Source organism: Solanum lycopersicum, chromosome 4, assembly GCF_036512215.1.
Source record: "Solanum lycopersicum chromosome 4, SLM_r2.1".
Classification (NCBI taxonomy): Eukaryota; Viridiplantae; Streptophyta; class Magnoliopsida; order Solanales; family Solanaceae; genus Solanum; species Solanum lycopersicum.
Genome location: NC_090803.1, coordinates 7497504 through 7523314, shown reverse-complemented (window position 1 = coordinate 7523314; position 25811 = coordinate 7497504). Strand labels below are relative to the sequence as shown.

General features: G+C 35.7%; 1 protein-coding gene across 4 annotated transcripts; it reads left to right on the top strand.

The window, feature by feature from the left end:
- The first annotated feature begins 5787 nt into the window (after positions 1-5787).
- LOC101264813 (F-box/LRR-repeat protein At5g63520) lies at positions 5788-18897 on the top strand. Of its 4 annotated transcripts, none has more exons than XM_004236550.5 (10): positions 5788-6088; positions 8768-8875; positions 11390-11482; positions 11578-11709; positions 11893-11994; positions 12294-12333; positions 12465-12617; positions 16449-16630; positions 17800-17918; positions 18216-18897. In XM_004236550.5, exons 1-10 carry the CDS (start codon positions 5873-5875, stop codon positions 18673-18675), a joined length of 1605 nt encoding a protein of 534 aa, XP_004236598.1. In that variant the 5' UTR covers positions 5788-5872; the 3' UTR covers positions 18676-18897. The 4 variants fall into 4 exon arrangements, with proteins under 4 accessions (XP_004236598.1, XP_010319178.1, XP_010319177.1 ...); XM_010320876.4 differs by having other exon boundaries at positions 5795-6088; positions 11881-11994; XM_010320875.4 differs by having other exon boundaries at positions 5822-6088; positions 11366-11482.
- Positions 18898-25811: the final 6914 nt, after the last annotated feature.

Here is a 25811-nt window from a genome sequence, read left to right as displayed (position 1 = left end):
CGGAAGAAAATCCCTTGACAAATCGACGGTAGTAGCTAGCTAAACCGATGAAGCTCCTTACCTCTGTAACATTAGTAGGTCTTACCCAACTCTTCACTGCTTCGATCTGAGAAGGATCCATCATCACTCCATCCTTAGAAACCACATGCCCCAAGGACACTGAATCTAGCCAAAACTCACACTTAGAGAATTTGGCATAAAGCTTTTTCTCCCTCAACATTTCCAATACCATTCTCAAGTGCTCCTCATGTTCTTTCATGCTCTTTGAGTATACCAGTATATCATCAATGAATACAATGACAAAGAGATCCAGGTATGGCTTAAAAATCCCATTCATCAAGCTCATGAAAGCAGCAGGGGCATTCGTAAGCCCAAAAGACATTACTAAGAACTCATAATGCCCATACCGGGTCCGAAAGGCAGTCTTGGGCACATCCGTTGCTCGTATTTTCAATTGATGATAACCAGATCTCAAATCGATCTTTGAGAAAGTACAAGCACCTTGTAACTGATCGAACAAATCATCGATGCGAGGAAGAGGATACTTGTTCTTAACAGTTACCTTATTCTGTTGTCTATAGTCAATGCACATCCGAAAACTTCCATCCTTCTTCTTCACAAACAAAACAGGAGCACCCCAAGGAGATGCACTTGGTCTAATAAAGTCTTTGCTTAACAACTATTGAAGTTGGGCCTTTAACTCTATTAACTCAGCGGGAGCCATCCTATAATGGGGTATGGAAATGGGGCGAGTACCCGGCTCCAGATCAATGCAAAAGTCAATATCCCTATCCGGTGGCATACCAGGATGGTCTGCAGGAAACACATGCAGAAACTCACGGACTATCGAAACAGACTCCATTGAAGGTACTTGGGTAGTATCGTCCCTGAGGTGTGCCAAGAAAGCTAAACAACCCTTACTAACCATTCTCTTAGCACGAAGAAAGGAGATAATACGAACTAGAGTGGAAGTGTAGTCACCCTCCCACACTAACGGATCTGTCCCAGGCTTGGCCAGTGTCACAATTTTGGCATTACAATCTAAGATTGCAAAGTTTGGAGAAAGCCAAGTCATACCCAGAATTACATCGAAATCTACCATTTCTAAGATAACCAAGTCTACATGAGTATTGCTCCCCACAAAAGTTACAAGACAAGACCTATACACCTTTTCAACTATCACCGACTCACCCACCGAAGTAGAAACACGAATAGGCATGTCAAGCAATTCACAATGTAAATCAAAACCAGTAGCAAATGAGGAAGATACATAAGAAAATGTGGATCCAGGATCAAACAATACAGAAGCCATGCAATCACAACCCAAAAGATTACCTGTGATGACAGCATCAGATGTCTCCGCTTCAGATCTCCCAGGGAAAGCATAACAATATGCCCTATCACCTGTCTGTCTGTTGCCCTTACCATGTTGTGCTGCAGAAGTTCCAGTTTGCCCGCCACCCCGGTTGATTTGGTGACCACCATTACCCCGGCCACCACGTTCTCCAGAATAGCGGCCTCTTCCATGACCACCTCTACCTCTGACTATTGGGGGTCTGTAACTCTGTTTGGGACAATATCTCTTAATATGTCCAATTTCCCCACATCCATAACACTCTCTGAGTTCAATCATAGGTCTCTGTGAGAACGACGGAGTCTGGGGATAACCTCCAAACTCAGAGAAATATTGACCGGTCTGCGGTGGACCCCCAGCTACAGCCTGGAGTGAAAACTGAATAGGTTGGGCTGGATAACCTCCTGCACCCTGTCCTCTGGAGTAAGAACCATTAAACTCACCTCCCTTACGAAACTTCTTAGTTGCTGATGCCATGGTGAAGTCATCTGGCTTCACTCCCTCCACCTCTATCACAAAGTCTACCACTTCCTGAAAGGATTTTGCTGCAGTAGATACCTGTAAGGCTGAAATCTGCAAATCTGACCTCAATCCCTTCACAAAACGGAGAATTCGCTCTTGTGGACTGAAGCAAAGTTGGGTGGCATACCTAGATAATGCACGAAACTTAGCCTCATATGCAGTAATCGACATCCTGCCTTGCTCTAGGCTCAGGAACTCATCTCTCCTCCTATCCCTCAAAGTCCGGGGTATATACTTCTCCATGAACAAGCTAGAGAATGATGCCCAAGTCATAGGTGGTGCTTGTGCTGGTTGACATTCAACATACAATCGCCACCACATTTTGGCGTTCCCTTGAAATTGATAGGTCACAAACTCGACGCCAAATCGTTCTACTATACCCATCTTGTGTAGTAGCTCTTGACAATCAACCAGAAAATCATAGGCATCCTCAGATTCAGCACCCTTGAAGACTTGAAGTTTCAATTTCAAGAACTTACTGAAATGTTCATACTGATCACTTGTCATTATAGGCCCTGTAGTCAACCGAGGAAACGTGCCTATTTCCAATGAGGCATCTATGCGGGGAGCCACAACAGCTGCATGTTGTACTCCCGGAACCTGAGGTGCTGGTGCAGAAAACACTGGAGGTGTCTGGCCCTGATCAGATAACCCACTAAGATAAGCAAGAACCTGATTAATCATCTCTGGGGTAGGTTGGGGTGGTAATTTCTCATTCTGCACCTGCTCATTCTCCCCTTCCTCACCCTCTCTTACTACCTCCTCAGTCGGTGGAGGAGTCACCGCCCTAGTACTAGATAGGCCAGGTGCTTGTCCTCTTCCTCTAGAGGACGTCCTTTCGCGACCTCTACCACGGCCTCTTGCCACTGCTCCTCTTCGAGCTACAGCCTCAGTGGCTGGTTCAGACGCATCTTGTCTTGCCGGTATTGGTGTTGGCGCAGTTGTTGCTCTAGTTCTAACCATCTGCGAAATAGAGTGAAGATGGTCAGATACCAATTTGTATCACCTAGATACCAATTGGATCCAAGTAATAGCACGAAGAAAGAAAGAATGGAATTTTCCTAAAGTCTTATAGCCTCTCAAAGAAAAGTAAAGGCATCCCCCTACCGTTCCTCAAGACTCTACTAGACTCGTTCTTTTGTGATGAGACCAACGAACCTAATGCTCTGATACCAAGTTTGTCACGACCCAAAACGAGCCGCGAGTGACACCCACACTTACCCTTCTATGTGAGCGAACCAACCAATCTAAACCCCAACATTTCAACTATACTAAATAGAAAATAATGCGGAAGACTTAAAACTCATTAACGAAATCAATAAATAACTTCTAAAATTTATCAATTACTATCCCCAAAATCTGGAAGTCATCACCACAAGAACATCTATCCTCGAATTACTAAATCTAAGAGTATCTAAGAAGCTAAAATAAGTAAAAGAGATGGTCCATATCCGAACTTCAAGACATCAAGACGCGAAGGAAAGAATCCAGTCCGAGCTAGGAACAATAGCTCACCCTGAAGTCTGATTATGCTGAAGTCTGGCTAGAGTTGCGGTTGAGTTGAAGACGACGATACGTTTGCTGCACTCCACAAATAAAAAAGAGAAAACATACAAGTATGGGTCAGTACAAAACACAAGTACTGAGTAGGTATCATCGGCCAACTCAGAATAGAAATCAATATATATCAGATAATAACATAAAACCAACCACATACTTAACAGGTGACAACAACCAGTACCATCACCATTTGCCACAACCCAAGCACATCTATGAGGACTCAAGCCTCCATACCATACTCATTTAGGAATTAAATTCTTTAAATTGAGTATATTAGCATAATTCAAGATTCATTCTTTTTACTATCCTGGTGTCGGAACGTGACACTCCGATCCTCCTCATAATATCCTGGTGTCGGAACGTGACACCCGATCCATTAATACTATCCTGGTGTCGGAACGTGACACCCGATGCACTAATACTATCCTGGTGTCGGAACGTGACACCCGATCCACTACTACTATCCTGGTGCCGAAACCTGACACCTGATCCACTACTACTATCCTGGTGCCGGAACGTGACACCCGATCCACTACTACTATCCTGGTGTCGGAACGTGACACCCGTCCTGCTGCTTCCGTCACAAAGTTCAGAGACTAAATTTCACTAAAGGGTATGTGACGGTCCGTCGTGCCCACGACGGTCCGTCCTGCATGTCGTCGCGAAGTTCAGAGAGTTGTTCTCAGTACCCAAATTTTAGAATCTAAGTGTTTTGGAACGAGGCCGCCTCGACGGTCCGTCGTGCCCATGACGGTCCGTCGTGGGATCCGTCGACCCAGACAGCTATAACCAGAAATAAACTCTACTGCTCAAAACGACTAAACAGTTCGTTACAGTTCTTCAGATAAGTCAATTTCAGATGCACTCTCCTCTGAATCACCGTTTACTGCTTTCCTCTTTCTTCCTCCTTGTACAATTTTAATGCTTTTAGCTTTGACATTGTTAAGAACTTTTTGAACTGTCGTAGGGTCATATATTTTCTTTGATCTCAATTCTTTCATTGTTTGTTCATGTTGAACTTGTTTGAATTTTACCATAGACCCTATATTAACCCCAAAATCTTGAGTTAAACCCATTGAAAACGAGGGTAAATTGTCAACAAAATTGACATGCAATGGAATACCTCTGGTAATCCTCATAGATGAAGATGATTCATTCATTCTGATTTTGAAGAATCTGTAATCTAATAAGAACAATAGATTATTTCACCAAAAAAATATGAAAAAAGTAAGAAACACAATACATACACAATTGTTGAATAAGAAGTTGAATTTAATTTCGGGAGGGATAAATTGAATTTTTTCCAATTTGAAATTCAAAATCGGATAGAAGTATTGATTATAGGAGAAAAAGGTGGAATATGAATAGGAGAGATAGTATTGATTTGTATAAAATTATATACAAAACTAAAAAAAAGGGTTTTTATACGATTGGTTTAGGAATAGGTGGTGGACCCCATTAATTATAGCAAAAAAAAATATTATAATTATAGAAAGTAAATAATTAAACTATACCCTTATTATATAATTACTTAGGGATGTTTGCCATCCCATTTTCCCTTCTTTTTATCACAAAAGATCAAACTTTATCTTGAACTATTAGTTGTTTGGTAGAGTGTATAAAAATAATACCCAATAAAGTGTATAATAATGCATAGATTATTTCTTAGGCATTGTTTGGTTTGGTATATTAAAAATAGCATGCATTGTATAAAAATATTTATTTACAAAAGTATCCTTCACAATTATAGCGAAAAAGATGTAAAAATACTTTTGAGGGGTAATTGAGTCTTTAATTATATTAATGTACGCATTAAATCCTTTGTATTACTAATACCTTGTATTTCTAGATTTAGTATTACACTCCTCAATACACAATAGAATATACTAGTTATACATACAACGAAAAAAATACATGAAACAAGAGATTACTGATACATATAATTAATGTATGCATTATTTTTACTAATATACTCCGTCAAATGTCCTCGCTTGACAAAGGCCAAACTATACTCGAAGGGTTAGTACTACAAAACAAAGACTACATGTTAGATGTGCTATTAGTACTATTTTTAGTCATAGATGCTTATACTAAACTATTACTAGTCCCATTTGCCGTTTAACACAAAAGGAGATGATGTGTTATATCACCTTGTCGATCTATAATAAGTGACTGAAATACAAAAAGCCGATGGTCCATCCAAAACAATGATATTCTAAAAAAAAATTATGTTGTAAAACATATTCACCACTCTATATGAGTGCATAAAAACATATTGCATACTAAGAGGACCAAAAAGACATACTTACGATTTATATGAACTACTAGACTAGAATTAGATTTACCAATAATTGAAGGACCAAAATGCTAAAAGCCAAACACTGAAAACACACAAAAGCATTACGTCAAGGGGTTTTCGGCTTTCAGTTCAGAAAAATGGATAAACCAAGGCAGAAATCACCGGCGACGGCGTTACCGCCGGCGACGATTGATATGATCGGAGAAGACCTTCTATTCAACGTCTTCTCAAAACTTCCAGCAGTTGACTGTGCAGCAGCAGCATGTGTGAGCCGTTCGTGGAATGTTACCATCACTCGCCTCCTTTCTCTTCCAAAGCTCTCTTCTGCTGTTTCACTCAATCCTTCTCTTCAGGTTCTTCTATTTTCACATATGTGTAACTTAAAATTTAAGCATATAATCTCTTTATCTTAATTTATGTTTCGAATGGCTAACCGTTTGTCTGACCTAATTAGAAAAAATGTTACTCTCTTTAGACTATTTCCACGACATATCTGTCACCTCCCACATGTAGTTTCTAGGTAACTCTGTCTACCGAGGGAGTTTCAGTGGCAAAGCTAGAATTTTCATGAATAAGTAAACAAACGAAAAAGAAAAAATTTAACAGCGTATAAGAAGTGTAATTATCCTTGGAATGGTGTTTGGATGAACCCCTCAAGCCTACCTAGCTCTGCCCCAATGGGCATTTGTCAATGAAAATTGTGAATATTGAAAAAGTAGTTTTTGCTTTCAAAGTGATAAAATGATGGTATTTTAAAATTGGAGTTCTGTTTCATCATGAATATTAATTGGAGCGAAAAAAAAGTGAAAACAACCTTTTATTGTTTTTCAAATTCCGGAATTCAATTACAACTTCTGAAAAAATGTTAAAAAAATTGATTGCCAAATATCGCGTAGTGTTTTTGCTTCTGGGATTTGAACCTGGGATCTCATGGTGCTCAACCCACTTTATTGATCACTATGAGAAACCCTTGGGTGTGGAAAAATGTCACTCTCGTTAGGTCTGGCAAATGGTGCTACTGCTATTTGAAGGGTTAATTTGATTTGGATTATATTATTTCCTACTTATTTTAACTATAAGAATTATGATTTGGAGTACTTCTTATAGAAATTTTGAATGTGTAAGTATTACTTATATTGGAATGTGAAGAACTGGGTGTCTGAATACTATATGAAGAGTCTTTGTTTTCGATTATGTTTTTTCAACTATTTTTATCTAGGGAAAAGGTTTAAAACTGTCCTCCTTCCACCTATCAGATAAAAAATGCCCTCAACGTTTTTAAGGTCTAAAAATACCCTTTTTAACAGAACAATGACATAGCATTGATGAGTCATTTAATGAAACCAGTGGCTTCATCTTATTTGTCCAAATAAATTTTAAAATCAAATCTAACTATCCAACCCATCTTAGGTAAAAGATCCAAATCCACCAACTAACCTGTTTTTTTTTTTTTTTAAAAATTGCACAAAGATTCAAACACCCTTCCTTGTTATCAATCATCTTTTCTCCACCTCTACCAATTGTTCCATCATTGTGTAGAACTTCCAAACAGGCATATTCTTGCAGAAGACCCCCCCCCCCCCCCCCCCAAAGTTGGATTTTATTCTGCCACCGGAAAATCACTCTCATGCCTCGACAGAAATTCTATGTTGAACCTATAAGTACCATTCCAGCTCGTTCATGAACTTCATAAATATTCAAATCTTAAAGAAAACACAACAGAAAATCTCAGAGGCAGCTGTGGCAGATTTTCCTTAATCTCAGAGGCATATCTTGGTGTATTCCTAGCAAGATTGATGAAACTCTATTCGGTTGGGAGATGGCTGGAGTTGGGGCTACAAACAGAGAAAGATGGCGTATGATCCCTGCTAGTATTTGGTGGACTATATGGGAGGGAGAGAAACGAGAAATGTTTTGAAAATAGGAACAACAACATGCAGGAAGTTAAGCTTAAGTGTATTTTGTTGTTCTGCTTTTGGTGTACAAATGTCTACTCCAATGGAACTGAGTCAATCATAGATGTTTTAGGATCCACTTAGATTTGGTTCAGTTTTTTGGATAGATTATACTTACTTTCTGCTTTTGTAAATATGGTTTTTCAGTACTACCTAAGTACTATGTGAAATACAATGTTACAGTTTCCCAAAAAAATAAGAACACAGAAAATCGGGAAGGCAGTTTTTCTAACTGTTGGCTGTTCCATAGAAATTCAACCAAAAATTCAAAGGTTCCTTATTCTTCTCTTAGACAAGGATAGATTGAAAAAATGTGTTGTAGGTGGGTTTGGATCTTTTACCTTAGATGGGTTGGATTTTTAGATTTGATTTTAAAATTTATGTGGACCAACAAGATGAAGCTACTTGTTTCATCAAATGACTCATTAATGCCACGTCATTGTGCGCTATTAAAAAGAGCTATTTTTAGACCTTAAAGCAATGTTGAGGGCATTTTTATAGGTGGAAGGAGGGCATTTTAAAACCATTTGTGATACGTTAAAGCCATTTTTGAACCTTTTCCCTTTTTAACTATAATAATTATGATTTGGAGTACTTCTCACAGAATTTTTGAATATGCAAGTATTACTTATATTGAAAAAAGTGAAGAAATGGGTGTCCCAATACACATAACAAGTCATAGGAAATACATCGTACTCCAAACCCTGACCATTTGTTTAAGAGTTTGAATTTATTTATAAATCCCAGAGGTGGCAACAACACTAGGTGATTTTCCCCTTCTGTCCAAGCCAGCGTCGGTGGACAAATTTATCCAGTACGTGTGCTGGTGCGAAATAGAAAGTGCTGGTGCGAAATAGAAAGTACTCAGTGGATTTAGTTGAGATGCAGACAAGTTGACTTCAACACCACGGTTATAAAAAAAGAGAAGTGATAAAAGGAAATAGTTAAAATTTGATAACAAAATCAGTTTGTCGAACTTCAGAGAACCAAACAGGAGAACTATTTTGGAAGAAATGCAGTATCTTGTTTAGTGTTATTATATGAATTTATTGAGTGGGAATTCAATTTTTGGTGTAGGTTGCTGTGAATGATGTTATTGACAAAGTTTTAGCTTGTCCAATTCGGCCCCAGTTTGTCATTGCTTCCATTGGTCCTGCTTTTGACTTGGATGAAGCTCACCGGCTGGTATGCAGTTTTCTCTCTGAATTTGGCATTTATGTGCACTATATGTCGCAACTCCGTCGACAGATCTGTTTGCTAAATTTCTACATCGAAAAAGAAACATTTTCTTATGAGTAAGTACTTCTTTTACTCGGAGATTAAGATATTAATTTGACTTCCGTACTCTCCCTGTTTCAAATTTGAATGGCTTAGGCTTAGTTTGACTTGGCATGGAGTTTATGAAAGACGGAGAAGCTTTTGGAACTTGTGACTTAAATATGACAACATTTGTGTCGCTATACAATTTTTGAAACTTGTAGTCTTAAAAATGGCATAACATTTGAACTTCAACTTTATCAAAAAAAAGTATCGCATAACATTTGTGTGGCTATCCAAACTCGACTATAGAATACCGTCCCTGTTACTATTTGGAGGACCACTTGGAAAGAGAGGAATTCTAGAATTTATCAAGACAAAAGGAGAATATTCTAGTCCAAGTTCATATGTATGCTTTTGCTTTCTTTTTTTCTGACAACATGGCTGAGATAGAAGTCACTCAGGATTTGGAGAGTCTTTACATAGTCCATTATGACTAACAGGACATTGTAACTGGTTCACTCCACCAGCACACACTTGGTGCTGGTCATACATTTATAAAAGCAACTTGTAAAAAAAGGTTTCTTGTGAAAAAAATACCCATAGAAAAAACTCTTGCAAGTTGTGAAAATTGTATAGAATAATGCCATTAATAGAAGGGAAAAATGTCATATTTACCTCTCTGCTATTAAAAAAAGTTTAATATTGTCCTCCTTAATACAATCGATCCATGTATGCCCTTAATGTTGTACTATCGGTCCATATATATGCCCTTACTGTTATACTATTGGTCCATATATGCCCTTCAATTTATAGAAGGGGGTCAAATTTGCCATTCCTCTGAGAAGTGATAACCCCATCCATTAGCTGAAAATGGCATGCCAACTCACTTCTCCAATCCTTCTTCTCCCACCACAACCCAAAGTCACCAACACCTTCACCTACCATCATCACCAACATAATGATTCTACTTAGTATTGCATTTGTTAGGTGTCTTGATCTCTCAACTGCACATCATCTCCCCGTTTTAAAGCCAACAAACTATTTTTCAGATCCTTTGAATGGTATTCGGTCCATAAGTGTGATTTATTCTGAGGAAGTTGCTTTGAGTTTTTTGGACAGAAAAAAGGTCTCTGTTTGGTCTGCCTTCGATTTGCTGATGGAGTTTCTACAGATATAGGCATGTAAAGATACTGTCCAGATTGTATTCATGGGTTTGATGATGATCAAGCTAATGTGTTACATCAGATGTTCCATCATCATTTTTGTAGATCGAATAATTATAGTTGTTAATCAGCGGCCGATAAAAGCTAAGCATAGGTCGTATGCAAATGGATGGAGTTGACAGAGGAAGGGGAAATTTAAGCCACTACTTCTATAACTGTAAGGGCATATATGGACGGATAGTATAATATTAAGGGCATATGTGGACCAATAATATAACGGAGGACAATATTGAACATTTCAATAATAGAGAGCAAATACAACCCTTTTCCTTAATTGAATGGTCGCACACATTTTGGTACATCCCCAAGTTAAAGGTGTCTTACAAATTGGACTAATGAGTATTATATAACATAATAATTTATGACCTTAGTTTTAGTTCTAAGCAATAATTCATTTCTTCAAGACTCAACTTGGATTCACTTCCAATTTAGTATAAATGGAGTATGCCAGGACACATAACTCAGCTTTTGGATTACTGGAACATCAGAGAAAGGAATTCCAGTCAACTAAAATGATTAGTTTGCTTTTGTTTTATTTTTGGTGTAAACAGAGTTATGTAAATGATACTGAAGCAGTGATAGATCTCATAGAATCATTATTCTTCTGGCACTTTGTAAATACTTTTGACAGCTATGTTTGCTTGGACTCTCCAAAATGTTGCATTTTGTTGCTGTACCTGTGTCGGTTCACATTTTTGTAGGGCCTAGAACCCGCCCAAAGGCGTTTTGAAGAGTCAGAGAAACATAGTTTGACAGCACCTTGTGGTACTACATCTATAATGCACTTACCATTTTTTCAAAAACAAAATTTAAAGTATTTTTGAAGAGGTTTAAAATGAAATAGAAGAACTGAGAAGGATGAGATAATGTACAAAAGATAAGAGAATGAAGCGTAGTAAAATACGGTGAGGAATATATCAGTAATAGACCTGTTAAACTCAATAATTGCCCTACCCAATTGTAGGATTGTTGGGAACATTTTTGGCTTAAGGCTTTTAGGAGAGAAAGAGATCCACTGGTTCTTAATCAGAAAGAAAGGAGAGATCATATGGTTATGTAGTAATTTGTGTTAGGGTATAATAACCTGCAAACATTTTACCTAATTTTTAGCATAGCTATAGCCTCCTTTTTGTTGTTTCAATTGATGTATTGTACTTTGTTACAGTAGTAACCTTAATAACATCATTTCCAGTCATTATATGAATTATTTCTGCAGATCGCTGGTAGATTTGGCTCCCAAATTCCAGTAATCACTTCGATATCCCAAGGAATTTTTGGGCAAAATGCTACCACCAATGAGTTTGAAGAGGTAAATCTAATGGATATAGATTAGAACCTATTTGGGATTGCATTCTGACTGCTTTTAACAAGAATTGAAGTGCAGAAAAATGATGTTTTTTCCAGGTTCAGTGGGACACGTTTGATGATGATGATGAGGCTCATGCCGATCTTGGTAATGAGATCCACGGTGCTTTACTAACTGTTGGCTTCTTGCCAGGACTGGCAATTGATTTAATCCCATTATCAAGGACTCTGGTAATTTTTTGCTCCAGTAGTTCTAACATATCTTTAAAATATGAATGCCTGCCTTATTGAGAGAAATTTGAACTTCCACCTTTTAGCTTGATTTTCAGTTCATTTTTTATGAAGTTCCTACTAGAGAATTTGCGCTAACTTTATTCAAAATGGGATATACAACTTGTGGAGAACAAATTTCAGGGAAATCAAGTACTCATGATTGATGATCTCGTGCTCAGTGTCAGGGAACGCTCATCCTCTCGTTCTGGATCAGCATCACCGGTGGGGATTTTGTTATTTTCTGTAAGTCCAAAGTCTTGTAAACCTATCATTTTGTTATTTCTGGGGCCCCTGCGGCAAAGCAGTTTATTCCAATGATGCCTAATATTCTATAATTGTGGATAAGGGGATAAAATTAGTTCTTTTGCAATTCAGATTCTCTATGAGTGCCTGGACTAGTCATTTTGGATTTAGAGTATGTTGGATTAAAATGCTGGAATGAACTTTGAGGGATTGGAGTTTTTGCTTTTCTAGTATATATGATCAACCTTCTTTCTTTTTACATTTAAGTGGTAACAAAAGCCATTTGGATGTTGTTCTAGGATGAGGAAACTGACATCAAATTTGTCCTTGAAAAGTTTGGTGAGTTGGCTTCATAATTGTTCATTTGTAAAAAACTTTATTTGTTCACATTTAATGGATGCAAATATGCCTTTGTATTTGATTCTGCGAGAAACAAGTTATATTTTAAGTGTCACATTTCGTGTTTGTAGATTATGCCTTTTCCACTGAGACTGTCATTGTGGGTGACGGAGGTTCTCAATTTTTATACCGAGGTGAGGCTGCAATTAATCCTTCTAATAACAAAGCGGCGAGTTCAGCTGCTGTTGTTCTTTTATTTTCAAGGGATAGAGGCAAACCTCCTGGTACGTGTTGCTTTTTGATTAAAATTTTACGGTTTCAAGTTGTGATCCTGTTTGTCCGATAACAAAAATTCTATTTTACAATATCGTCAGGAAGGAGTATTGTTCACTAAGTCATTTCTAATAGACCCACAAAATTTGGGGCCAAATTAAGCCGGTTTGTCGTAGTTTGGAAAAACATATGGACTAATACACACAAAAAGCTAAGAAAGTCACGAATTTCAGATTTGTGGCCTGAAACACCAAAAAGCAACATCTGTCCTTAAGAAACAATATGCTTCGCTCATTAGGTCGTTCCGAATGGACCTTCAAAGAATACGGGGTCAAACAGAGTTGTTCAATCATATTTCATAAAATTCATAGACTTAAACATGAAAAGCCGAGATGATCACGATTTCCTATTTTGTGACCTAAAAACTTGAAAATTCATAGACTAATAGGAACAAAAACTAGAGATAATCCTAAATTCCTGATTCGTGATCCCGAAACTAAAAAGAAAGCAACGTTAGTCCTTGAGAAACAAATAAAACAATGAGTATTGTTCATTAGGTAGTTTTGACTAGATCCAAAAGTGGGGCCAAACAAAGTTGGTCGATTGTATTTTGAAAATTTCATGAACTACACTTGAAAAGCTGAGATGATCTTGAATTCTAGTTTTGTGACCTCGGAACTCCAAAAAACAACTTTGGTCCTTGTGAAACAAAAAGTATCAAGCACTAGTTCTTTGAGTGGATCCACAAAATTTAGGGCCAGAAAAAGTCGCTTGATCGTATTTCGAAGTCATAAAATTCATGGACATGTTCGTGATCTCAAAAATTTGATAAAAATCATAGACTAATAGTCACGAAAAAATGAGATAATCTTGTATTCTAGTTTCGTGACAAACTCCAAAAAAACGATATTGGTCCCTGAGAAACAAGAAGTATCGTTCAATAGGTTGTCTTGAATGGATCCACAAAAATTTTGGTACCAATTTAGTGGATCAAATTTTAAAAAATTCATCTATTATACACACGAAAACCTGAGATAATCCTTAAGTCTTGTTTTATGACCCTACTCTAAAATAAGCAAAGTTGGTCCTATAGAGGCAATAAGGTATCGTTCACTAGGTCATTCCGAATGGACCCACTAAAATTTGGGGGCCAAATGGATTCTGTCGATCGTATTCCGGAAAATTCATCGACTATTATATACATTGGAAGATGAGATAATTTTGAATTTCTAAGTTGCTTGGACTTTTCACTATTGGTGTCGTACCCGTGTCGACACGCCTTGGGCGTGAGATCTGTGACCGATTTGGTCAACAAATTTTGGGTACCTTGACCAAAATCTATGGGGAAAGTCTGGACAATTTTAATGATACCTATAATCAATCCAAAGGATAAGGTGAAATTGAAGATATGGAATACCTTTTATATAGAAATTTCTTTGTCACTCATTTTCCTTCAATTTCTTTCAATGATTCTCCTCAAGTTCTCCACATAATATCTTATAATTTAGGTTTTACAACTCTATTTTTAGATATTTTAACTATTTTAGGCGAATCCTCGCACCAATATCCATACATGGATCCGTATCCCCGAATCTTAAAGCCTAGATCATGAAGGACCCGACCTCTAGATCCGCACTAGTATCGGACACCTGCACTCGAGTCCGAGCAACTTAGCTGAATTCTAGTTTCGTGACCGCGAAATTCTAAAGTGACGTCGGTCCTTGAAAAACAATGAGTATCTTTGAGTCGGTCGTATTTAATTGACCCACTAGATTTGGGGCCAAACTAGGTAGGCATTTTCCCAAAACACTAATATGATGACTCTTGAACCAATCAATAGAATGAAATGAAATAAAGTCAGTCGATCATATTTTCAAAAACTTCATGGACTAGTACACATGAAATGAGGGGTTTCCATGTTGGAGGTCTCGGGTTCGAAACCCTTTGCCAGCGAAAGCAAGAGGTTTGCCTTCTGGGTCGAGCTCGTGGCACCGCGCTTGCGTAGTGCGGGTTACCTATCCTGTGTGGTCTGTGAGCTATTGCATAGGAACGGGGGTTTTACCCCGTGCGCACTCAAGGGGTAGCGACTGTGGGTTTTCCTTGTCATAAAAAAAAAAAAATTCTTGTTTCATGACCCCGAAACTCAAAAAGAAAAAAGCGATGTTGCTCCTTGAGATACAAGTAGTATCGTTGTTTAGATCGTTTCTATTGGTCAATCGTATTCCAGAAAATGTCATGGACGAATACATAAAAATTGAGGTAATATTGAATTCCCATTTCATGATTACAAAATTCTAAAAAAAGCGACATCGAACATGGAAAAGCAATGAGTTTCTTTCATTATTTTGTTTTGAGTGGACCCACAATTTGGGGTCAAACCAGTGTTTTGGACGGCGAAAGACGACAAGGGCCTGCCTCGCCACGTGGCGAGGCGCTCGCCTTTTTTCAAAAAGGCACCAATTAATACCAAAAATTAAAAATACTTAATTGCATATATAAATATCCAAAATCTCAATGCCAATAACATATATTAGCTAATATTCAATTCAAAAACTAATAGTAGATAGTAAAAAGTCTAAAACTTTAAAGACCCAATAATTCAAAAGACAACACTAGAACTCTGAAAGTTTGTTCTTCTTCAAAACTATCCAACTCTTGAAAATTATAGGCAGTAGAAGTAAGCAGTGAACAGAAAAAAATTTGAGCAGTGAAGGATCTTCTAGCAGTAAGCAGTGAACAGAGAAAAAAAACAGAGGAGTCAGCAGTGAAGGACTGAAGGAAAAATACAGAGAAACTCGTGTATGGTGCATCTCAAGAAGAAGAAGAAAGAACTGAAAAGATCAAAAGAAAAAAAAAAGAGGTGCAGCAACTCGAAGATGATGGAGTCGACTGTCTAGGAGAAGAGACGCGACGCGAGGGGAAGAGGAGCACTGGAGCAGCAACTAGATGCGAGGGGAAGAGGAGTCGGGGGAGAAGAGATTGCGACTGGAGCAGCAAATTTTGAAAATAGAAAAAAGCCACTAATTTTGACTAATATTATTAAGTCAAATCTTTAAAAAAATTTAAAATCAAAAAAGCGCCGCCATTCTTTTCGCAATTAGCTAGCCATACCTCGCCATGCTCGCCTTTTCCATGTCTCGCCTCAGTGTGAAATGGCTAGAAGAGCTCGCCTCACCTCTCGCCTTTGGGGTTGAGGCGCTCGCCATTCACAATACTGGGTCAAACAGAGCCTGTCAATCGTATTCCGAAATATTCATGCATAAGTACACGGGAAAAATTGAGATAGTCCAGAATTCTTATGTTGTGACCCCGAAACTCCAAAAAAAAAAAAGCGACGTCAGTTTGGTAGAGGCACTAAGTATCATTCACTGGGTCATTTCAAATGGACCTGCAAAATTTTGGGCCTTGCGGAATTGGTGGATCATATTTCAAAAATTGATGGAAAGTAGCGATGTCAGTCCTTGGAAAACAGTATGTATTGTTCACTAGGTCGCTGTATTCTGAAAAATTTATAGCTTGAGCACCGTGTAGTACATTTGACCTGTATTTTTCTGAATAACTTCAGTAAGTGCTACCCCATGTGCTTTCTCAAATGAAATTTTATCCTCTTTTAAATTTGTTGTTGCTCATGATCTTTTAGGTGCATTTCCTTGGTACTTTTTGAAAATTCTCAGTATTTTTGGAGTCATGCCGCTGCTTTTTTTGCAGTTATATCTGTAAATATAGTTTAAAATATTAGATTCCTCATCTTCTAGTTAATATTCATGTTACTTCGTATAATTTAGTATATTATAAGTCAAGGGATTCATTGTGGCAATCATTTTCTCGGACCCTTTAAACAGGTGTTGGGGAAACTCAGTTTCACGTAATGTTATCCACTGGCATTTCATCGATTGGGCCTACATACAAAGCTGTTTCTGTTAGGGGGAGATCCTGTGACTACTCAACTTGGCTCACTGCAAAAAGAGAAGCAGTTCATGGAAGTCTAGATGGTCAGACTATTTTAGATCAGATTTATGATGAGGTAAGGTAGTACATCTTGTGAAGTAAATTGGTAGTTAATGTTTCAGCACTAGATTTTAACTAGCTAGTTTCTGAAGGAAGTAATTTACAGCTGGTTTGTTAAAAAGGTGACTATCAAATGGTTACAAGATGTATAGTGTAACTAGTCTCGTTTCCTCTTCCTCTGATTCCTCCACCATAGTGAAGCCTTTTAAGTTCAGAATTGCGGGGAGATCCATCAACTGCCAGAATACTCTTGCCTCACTTTAGCAGGGATGAGCATGCAATGTGTTTAGAGAGATGCATAATGGCATATTGGAGATATTTGGATGATTAGAGTCTATCATCCTGTCTTTACTTATTTTCAAATTCCATTGGTACATCTCAAAGAATGCAGACCTTACAAATCAAGGCTATAAAAAGTTTTTCACCGAAGTATGTCTACTACCCCTTTTCATAAGAATACTTTATAGAAGTACGTTTTTTCTACAGAAGTATGTTTACTACCCCTTTTCATAAGAATTACTTTATAGAAGTACGTTTATTATTTGATCTATTGTTGCATGCACAATTGCAAAAGGCATATAATAAGATATGAATAATAAAACTTTTTAAAAAAAATAAAAATCCTCGAGATGAACCAAAAAAAGAAAATTGCTTTCGTTAATCGAGTTCCATTGTGGTTTACTAATCTTTCTATAATGCCTAATTTGAAAGTGAAGGTTTCTTGTGGGTTGGAGATTATTTTTTACTTAGCCATTTAGAACATCGAAGCTGTCTTAAGTAATGATATATTTTGCTCTCCTAGTTTATATGCTACTCATGTGTGTGTGTGTCAACCCATGAACATTGTTGAGTTTCCACATCAGTGTGGGGATGGAAAACTGGTTTCTTTATATATGGATTGGACAATCCTTGCCTAAGGTCCATTTCTTTACATGGCATAAGAGCCAGACTCATCCCAATTTTGCTCGATGTTAGGACCCTATCTTGTATTATCGGAGTGCGAGGAGGTGTTGAGTTTCCACAATGGTGTGAGTACGATGAATTGGTCTTTTAATATTGTCTTGGGCAATCCTCATCCCATGAGGTAGCTTGTGGGGTTGGATTGGGCCCAAGTTCCATTTCTTTACATACATGTTCACATTATTCTCTGACTCGAGATGTTTCTCTATTATTTGATTTTTCCAGCTTGGAGGTCATAACAATTGTCCAGTTCTATATATTGGAGTTACAAAGAGAAGGAAATGCTCTATTGGCCAGGAAAAACCAAGCTGGATAAGTACACATGAATTCCATGAGGTTTTAAGGTAATTAATGCACTTGATTATCCATTTCTGGTCTTCACTTATGATGTTTGAATGTTCTGCTCTCTGTCTTTACTACATTTTTGGTGTCCTGAGGCGATGATTTGCACATGCTGGTAGAGGGACTATTGTCCAGGAAGTTTACATGGTTCTTGGAGAGAATCGGGAGTCCTCCTCACCTAAGTTTGTTTCTGCTAACGTGCAAAGCCATGTTAATTTTAGTTGAAACCACTATGCTCAGAGTCTAGTACACTTTTCGTTGTACTCTTCACTTCTGCAACTAATTGTAAGAATTTGCAGTGGTGATGAGGAGTATCTGTATGTCCATGGTGTTGGTATCAGAAGTGGAGACTCCTTCCGGTTTTACCATGCAAGTTCAGATTTAGCCCGTGCTTCTTGCAACACTGTTGCAAATAACTTCAGACATTTGAAGCAACTACTTAACTATGAATGTGATGATCATACTAATAGCAATGGCGTAGCTACACACAAGAAGCCTGTGTTTGGTGGTATAATGTTTGCTTGTTGTGGTCGTGGCAAGTTATTTTTTGGTGAACCTAATGTAGACGGCTCACCTTTCTTGGAGAAGTTCCCTGGGGTTACTTTCTCAGGAACCTATTGTACCGGAGAAATTGCACGTGCAGATTTATGCTCATACGAACAGGGTTCTCAGGAACACAGCTCTATAAGTTGCAATTTGCACGTATTTAGCACCGTCTACCTTGTTATGTCATATACCCCTCCATTGCCTCAACATTAGAGATAGCTGGTTTTGCCATTGAGAATCCTGACAGGTATTGGCAAAAGAAAACAAAATTCTGGAATTTTGAACTTGTAATTTGTTGCTGTTTCTTAGTAGTTAATAATGTTGTAAATTACATTACTGCAAGAATTGTGCTACTTTTTACACATTCTTATTGGTATCTTCGAATAGACCAACAAAATTTGAGGCGAAATGGAACCGGTTAACAGTATTCCAAAATCCTTGATTCTTATTTCCTAAACCCTAAAAGCTAAAAAAAAAAAATGGTGTGGATCCTATAGAAACTATAATATAATTGATCAGGTAATTATTGTCCTACAAGTATTGTCCTACTTGTTCGGTATAATTGTAAGTATACGCACAATTTTTTATTATATTTATGAAGAATGGACAATTAGATCATATAAATGATGAAAATATTAAAATAAATAAATAATGATAATTCACAAGGAGACTATAATTAGTTGGAACTTGAAAGCCATATATTAACAAATATTTGATACATATACTAGATCCAAAAAAAAAAGGATCAAAATTTACATGTTTTAACCCTTGGAAGAATATAATTAGCGGTAGAGAGAAGCTTAGGAAAATAGTGAGGATTAACCAAGTTTAAATAGCTATCAGAAACTAAATTTAATTTTTCATGTTGCAATTATTAAAAAAATTAAGCACTTTTAATTTGTAGATAATCTGTTATACTGAATTAGAAAAACGTCCTATTGTTAATTTAATTTTAAATATATTCTCAAATGAAACTACCATTTATTTTGTAATAAAAGTAAATTAACTAAATACACTACTATGTTCTAAGCCGTTCTAATTATGTGGAGTCCTAGTAGGATATGGTTAGGAATCCTACTTGGAGACCAAGTAAGGTTTTTCCTATAAATAAAGGGTTTTCCTTCATTGTAAATAAGATTTGTGAAAGATCTATGAATCCTGAACATACTTCAAGAAAAATAAGAAGTCTTTTCTCTTCTCCCTACTTTCTTCTTCTTCTAAATTTATATAGTTTCATAATACGTTATCAGCACGATTATTCTATTCTTAAAGAATGATGAAGAAGACGAAAAAAGTGCAAAAGATATCTTGAATAAGTTATGCAATAAGGTTCTTATATTTTCAAGGTATGATTTATCTTTATGTTATAATTATTTATGTAACAGATCTGGAGGTACCATCTAAAGTAAGTATTTAAAGAGTCTTGTTGACTTTCTATACGTTTAATTTTAATCGATTCGAAAGAGAATTTCTTAATTTATTATAATAATTAAATAAGCACAATTTAGTGAAAGGTATGTTTTCAACCTTATATGAGGTATGTGATCTATTAAGCTATATTTATTAACTACTAATGTTGATTATAAGAATTCAACAATCTCAATTCTGTGTGTAATTATAATGTACGATCATATTAATGGTCATCAAAAGTGGTAAAATTACAATTATTTTGAAGGCTTGAGGTTGAGCCTCATTGTGGGTAAGACGATAAATTTAAGTTTTATCGCACCAAAAGAATAAGACGATGGATTTACGTCCAATCGCACCAAGAGAGTAAGATATCAGGAGTCTTGATACTTTGTGATGAAAGATGTTGGGTTTAAGTCCCTCATTGATTTATGGCATAAGACGTTCAGTTTGAGTCTCAATGCACCATATTGATGATATAATGATAACTAAGGGAAATAATGAACTTTTGATAAAATTAGTCATGAAATATATCTCGTTGAAGCAGAACCATTCTCCAAAGAGAATGTAGCAGTGCATAAATGTCTAAAAGAAGACAATTGATTAAATGATGCACATGAATATGAAATGAGGTACTAAATTATCAAAATTTGATGTACTTAGATGATTGTGTTCCATTCATGAAGAATGAGAGCCTTTGATAAATGGTAAAAATACAGATCCATTCTTTAAAGGGAATGAGGTGATAAGCCACCATGCTAGACGTGAATTTTCTTGTAATGATTGTTAGTAAGGCAAGCTAATTGTGAGACCATCATAAACGAAAGTTGAGATTGAATTCTCTGTGTTCTAGGAACGTATACAAATATTTGTGGACCTAGTCATCCACCCAGTGGATTGTTTAGACATTTAATGGTCCTAAATGTTTCTTGTATATGGTCTCATGTGTGCCTACTATTATCTCGCAACTTGATGTTTACAAAAATATTGGCATAAATAATATGTTACATGCACAATTTTCTTCAGATTAGTTTTTTCAATGATGGGATCATGACTTACCTAAAGGGTGATAAATCTGAAAATTACTCTTGGACTAATAAAATTGAAATTTACTCGTATAATAGTAAATCAGAAATTTACTAAAGCAAAAGGCACATGACATAGTAAACTTAGAGTTTACGAGTACTAATATTTTATTAGTTGGTATGAATAATTTGGTCATCCCAAAGATATGCATACTGAGTAATGGACATACATTGAAAAATTCGAAGATTCTTCAAGAATTCTTTTGTTGTTTGTTCTCATTACAAGTTGATTGGATCAACTAATGTTGAGATTAAATCTCTAAATTCTGAAAGGTATAAAAGGTGAATATGAGCACATTCACCTATCATGTGCTATGATAAAAAGATGCATCTATAAGATAATCACATGTGCGTTTGTTGTCAACATGTAGTTTGACATTCACAAAATTGTTTGTGCAAAAATAATTGAGTTAAGAGCACAATTTCAGAATGTGTAATCAAGACAATTTATCTTGGTAATAATGATAAATACTCAAGATGATGTGACACTACATGTCTCAAATAGTAAAATCATTGTTTACGAAAAATAAAGTTTCATGTGTTGATCTGAAATATAATATTACATACAAACATAATTGTTTGAATCAAACCAATAAGTTATGATCAATTTTTCTGTTAATTGGTTTATGGTCAGGGACCAAATAGTTTTCATATGATAATTTTAATGTGAAATATATGATTAATGAATATATTATGATGCACAAAGATAGATTCTCCAAAAGATTGAGATATATGTTAGTTTTTCTAACATAAGGGGAGATTAGAAGCAACACAAGAGTTGTAAGTACATCTATTGAATATCCCTTAAGGATAAAGTCTATGACATGCATGAAGCATGATAGACTAATCAATTCTAAATAAAACTAATCCTTGAAAAGGGGGAGGATCAAAGAATCAAAATGATCATAATAAGGAGACAATGTGCTCTTGGAGAGCCTACGACATAACACTTTATGAAAACCTCATGGGAGGGGTAGCTACCTAAAAATAATAAAGTGGTGAGATCTCAAAAGTTTAGTCGTATCGTGAATCGATACAAAATGATATATCGTTGACGATATCTTTGATACAATAGCGCACAATATTGTAAAAGATTATGAGGATATGAATTCTACATCTATTAAAGCATACTTGTGTAGAAATAATTATCAAGTGAAAAGTGGAATGATGCATCTTCGTAAGCGTATAGCTTATTTGACTTGCAATCTAGTCACTAGAATATATCATACATTTAATATTGAATGTTATCACTTTACAGAATTAATATGAAAAGTCATGAAGGATTCAAAATCTAAAGTATGTGCAAGTTTTTGGAGAACTTGTTTATAATCTTTATAAGGATTAAATCGATTCAAAATACATGAAGCATATGTAATATATCGATTCAAAATGCGTGAAGCATATACAAATATTGTTATGCAAGTTGATAACTAGAATTGAAACTCTTGAAGAGTTTTCAAAAGGCAATAGATTATTTTCTTAAAGAAGTTAAAGTAAGGAACTTGCAGAAATCTTTGATCTTGAAGGAAAGATTCATAAAAGTAGATAGAAGAAAGCATATTTCGTCAAGGTTTTTCTACTCATGAGCTCCCAAGAATGGTGATATCAACATGCAAGAGGTATGTTCAAGTAACATTATTGTTGATTTATTCACCAAGTCTCTATCAACTACAACTTTCAAGAAGATGATGCACAAGCTTGGAAAACGAAGATTCTAGTTTCTGAATTGATGTTCTCATAAGGGGGAGTTAATACGCGATGTACTCTTTTTCCCTCACAAGGTTTTGTCCCATTGGGTTTTCCTTGTAAGGTTTTTAATGAGGCATCCATAATGCGTATTATTAGATATGTGTACTCTTTTTCCTTCACTAGATTTTTTCCCATTGAGTTTTATCTAGTAAGGTTTTAACGAGGCACATAATCTACCGACATTCAAGGGGGAGTGTTATAAACAATTTGTGTTATAGTGAATGTCTAATTATGTGGAGTCCTAGTAGGATATGGTTAGGAATCCTACTTGGGGACCAAGTAAGGTTTTTCCTATAAATAAAGGGTTTTCCTTCATTGTAAATAAGATTTGTGAAAGATCTATGAATCCTGAATATACTTCAAGAGAAATAAGAAATCTTTTCTCTTCTCCCTACTTTCTTCTTCTTCTAAATTTATATAGTTTCATAACATATATATATATATATATATATATAAATTTATTTTTTGATTTATTGTTCCTTTTCTATATAAAATGAATGTTGATTTTATAATGAATTGTTCTTTGAAAGCTATAATGTGCAAAACATTATGCAATTGTTTGGATTTATTTTTGCTTTTAATTTTCATATAGTTCTAATTTATTTTTTTATGTATACCTTATATTATTAACTTATCTTATTTTGGTTTTATGGAAATTATGTATTTTATCTCAATTAAATTTTAAAAGAAAAAATCATTATGTAAATGTATTTTTTGAACCGCGTTGACGGGGATAAGTACACTAGTAATTCTTAGTACACGAAAAATTGAGAAAATTTTTGAATTTCTATTTCGTGACCTCTTAGCATTAAAAATATCGTGTGTATTCTGTTGAAACAATGAATATCATTCACTAGGTGATGGTTCTTTAAAATTCGGACACAAAAAGCTATGGATAAATATATTTATGAAATATTTGCAGATTAATACACACAAAAAATTAAAAAGAAAAATTGAATTTCTGTTCCATGACCTCTAAATGCTAAAAAAAATGGCACCTGATCCTATAGAAACTCTGAATATCATTTAGTAGGTAATCATAAATAGTCGTATAAAATTTTACGTGAAACTATTCCGAACAATCATATTAACAAAAATATTCATAGGATAATAATATACACATAAAAAACAAAGAAAAAGCATTAATACATGTTTGTGACCCTTAAATACTAAAAAAAAAGTGGTGTGAATCCTTTAGAAGTTATGTATATCCTTATTAATTATGTAATTCTAGATAGCCCTACAAAATTTAAAAATTTTGGGCGTGCGCGCGCGCGCGCGCACACACACACACGCACGCACGCACGCACGGCATGGTAAAAGACTCTAAGAGGACTGCAAATCCTTTTTCCCCAGTTCAAATCCGGATGTCGCCTGATCAACAAAAAAGTAATTGGAAACATTCCGCATTTACAACATATCATTTAATGAAAAACATCAACTTTTCAACTCTTTGTACATATCTTCTTTTCCACAGGCCAGAATAAGACTGGTCAACGGACCGGAACCGGGTCACCGGATCGGAATGAACCGGTACCGGACCGGACCGGAATCCGTTGACCGGAATTTTGACCGGTATCGGGATGAACCGGACCGGAATTACCGGGATGGTTCATCGGTTCCGTCCCGTTCCACTATATACCGGGACGGAACCGGAATGAACCGGAACGGACCGGGATGGAACGGGACGGAATTAACGGGACGATATTTTTTAAATTACGAAAATATAATTTTTTTTATTTTTTAAGTATAAATTAATAGTTTTTAAATTTATACTATAATTTTTAACTTAAGTTTATTTTAAAGATATTTTATTAATTTTTTTTATTATTGTTAAGTTTGCAAGTAATCTAATAAAGTTTTCAAAATTTAAATCTTTTGAAGTTTATACTTTATAAGTTATTACTTATATTTATTAATATTTATTTTATAAGTTATATTTATAACTTGTATCTTGTAAATATTAAATAAATAAAATTTGTAATTTTAAAAAAGTAAATTAAATTACAAAAATTAAAAAATATCAATTTAATTTATTTAAATTTGTAACAAATTACAATTTCAATGGGCGGGATTTTTGAAAAAAATTTAAATTTTAAAATATAATTTATAAAAAATATAAATATAAATTATATAAAATATAAAATATAAAAAAATTAATATATATTAAATAAACCGGACCGGAACCGGACCGGACCGGACCGGACCGGACCGGAACCGGAATGAACCGGGATGAACCGGTACCGGTACACCGGTACGAAACTACGGTTCCGTCCCCTTCCGTGTACCGGTTTAGAATATCCCGGCCCGTCCCGTAGGCAACCGAAACGGGACGAACCGGAACGAACCGGAACGGTACCGGTACGTCCCGTTCCGTTGCCCAGTCTTAGGCCAGAAGTAGTCAACACAAATTTCTGTTAAAGTCTATCAAGGTCAATTTTCATCTTTAGCCATGTAAAATTATACCTGAAGAAATGATAATAAGAGAATTTATAATCAATCCTTTTTCATGATCTAATCTGTTCTGTTTGTAGAATTCGATTGTTTTTTCTGTTACTTACCTCACTAAACAATATAATGGTTAAAGCGAGCAAGGATCGAAAAGTACTAATTGCTAATCATTCCAAATGTTTTTTCATCAAATTCATAAAACTTAAACTCAGCAGACTAAATCAGGAAGTTACCTACTGAATAGGTTAAATATTTGAGAGTTTATAATAACACATGAAACTGATAATCTTAGCTGTTGGTCAAACAAAAGAATGTCCATTGTGATTTCTTCTAAAAAAAATCAAAATGTACGCATATAATGTATTAGTAAATCACTTCAAAACCTACATTTTCACTATTCAATAGAAAATTAGAGATATAGTGAATCAGGCTAGGAGTAGCACCAATATATCAAAAGTTATTCATAGCCAAAAACAAATAAACCTGTAGAGATCAAAGAATTTCATAAAAATATAGTGAACTGGGCCAGGAATAGCAACAATGTACTTCTCAATATGAGATACCAACATATTGCTAGAGTAAGCAGTTTCAGCTAGGATAAATTACACCTCAAACTCATGATTTTAACTAAAATTTAATTAAAACATTATACTTATC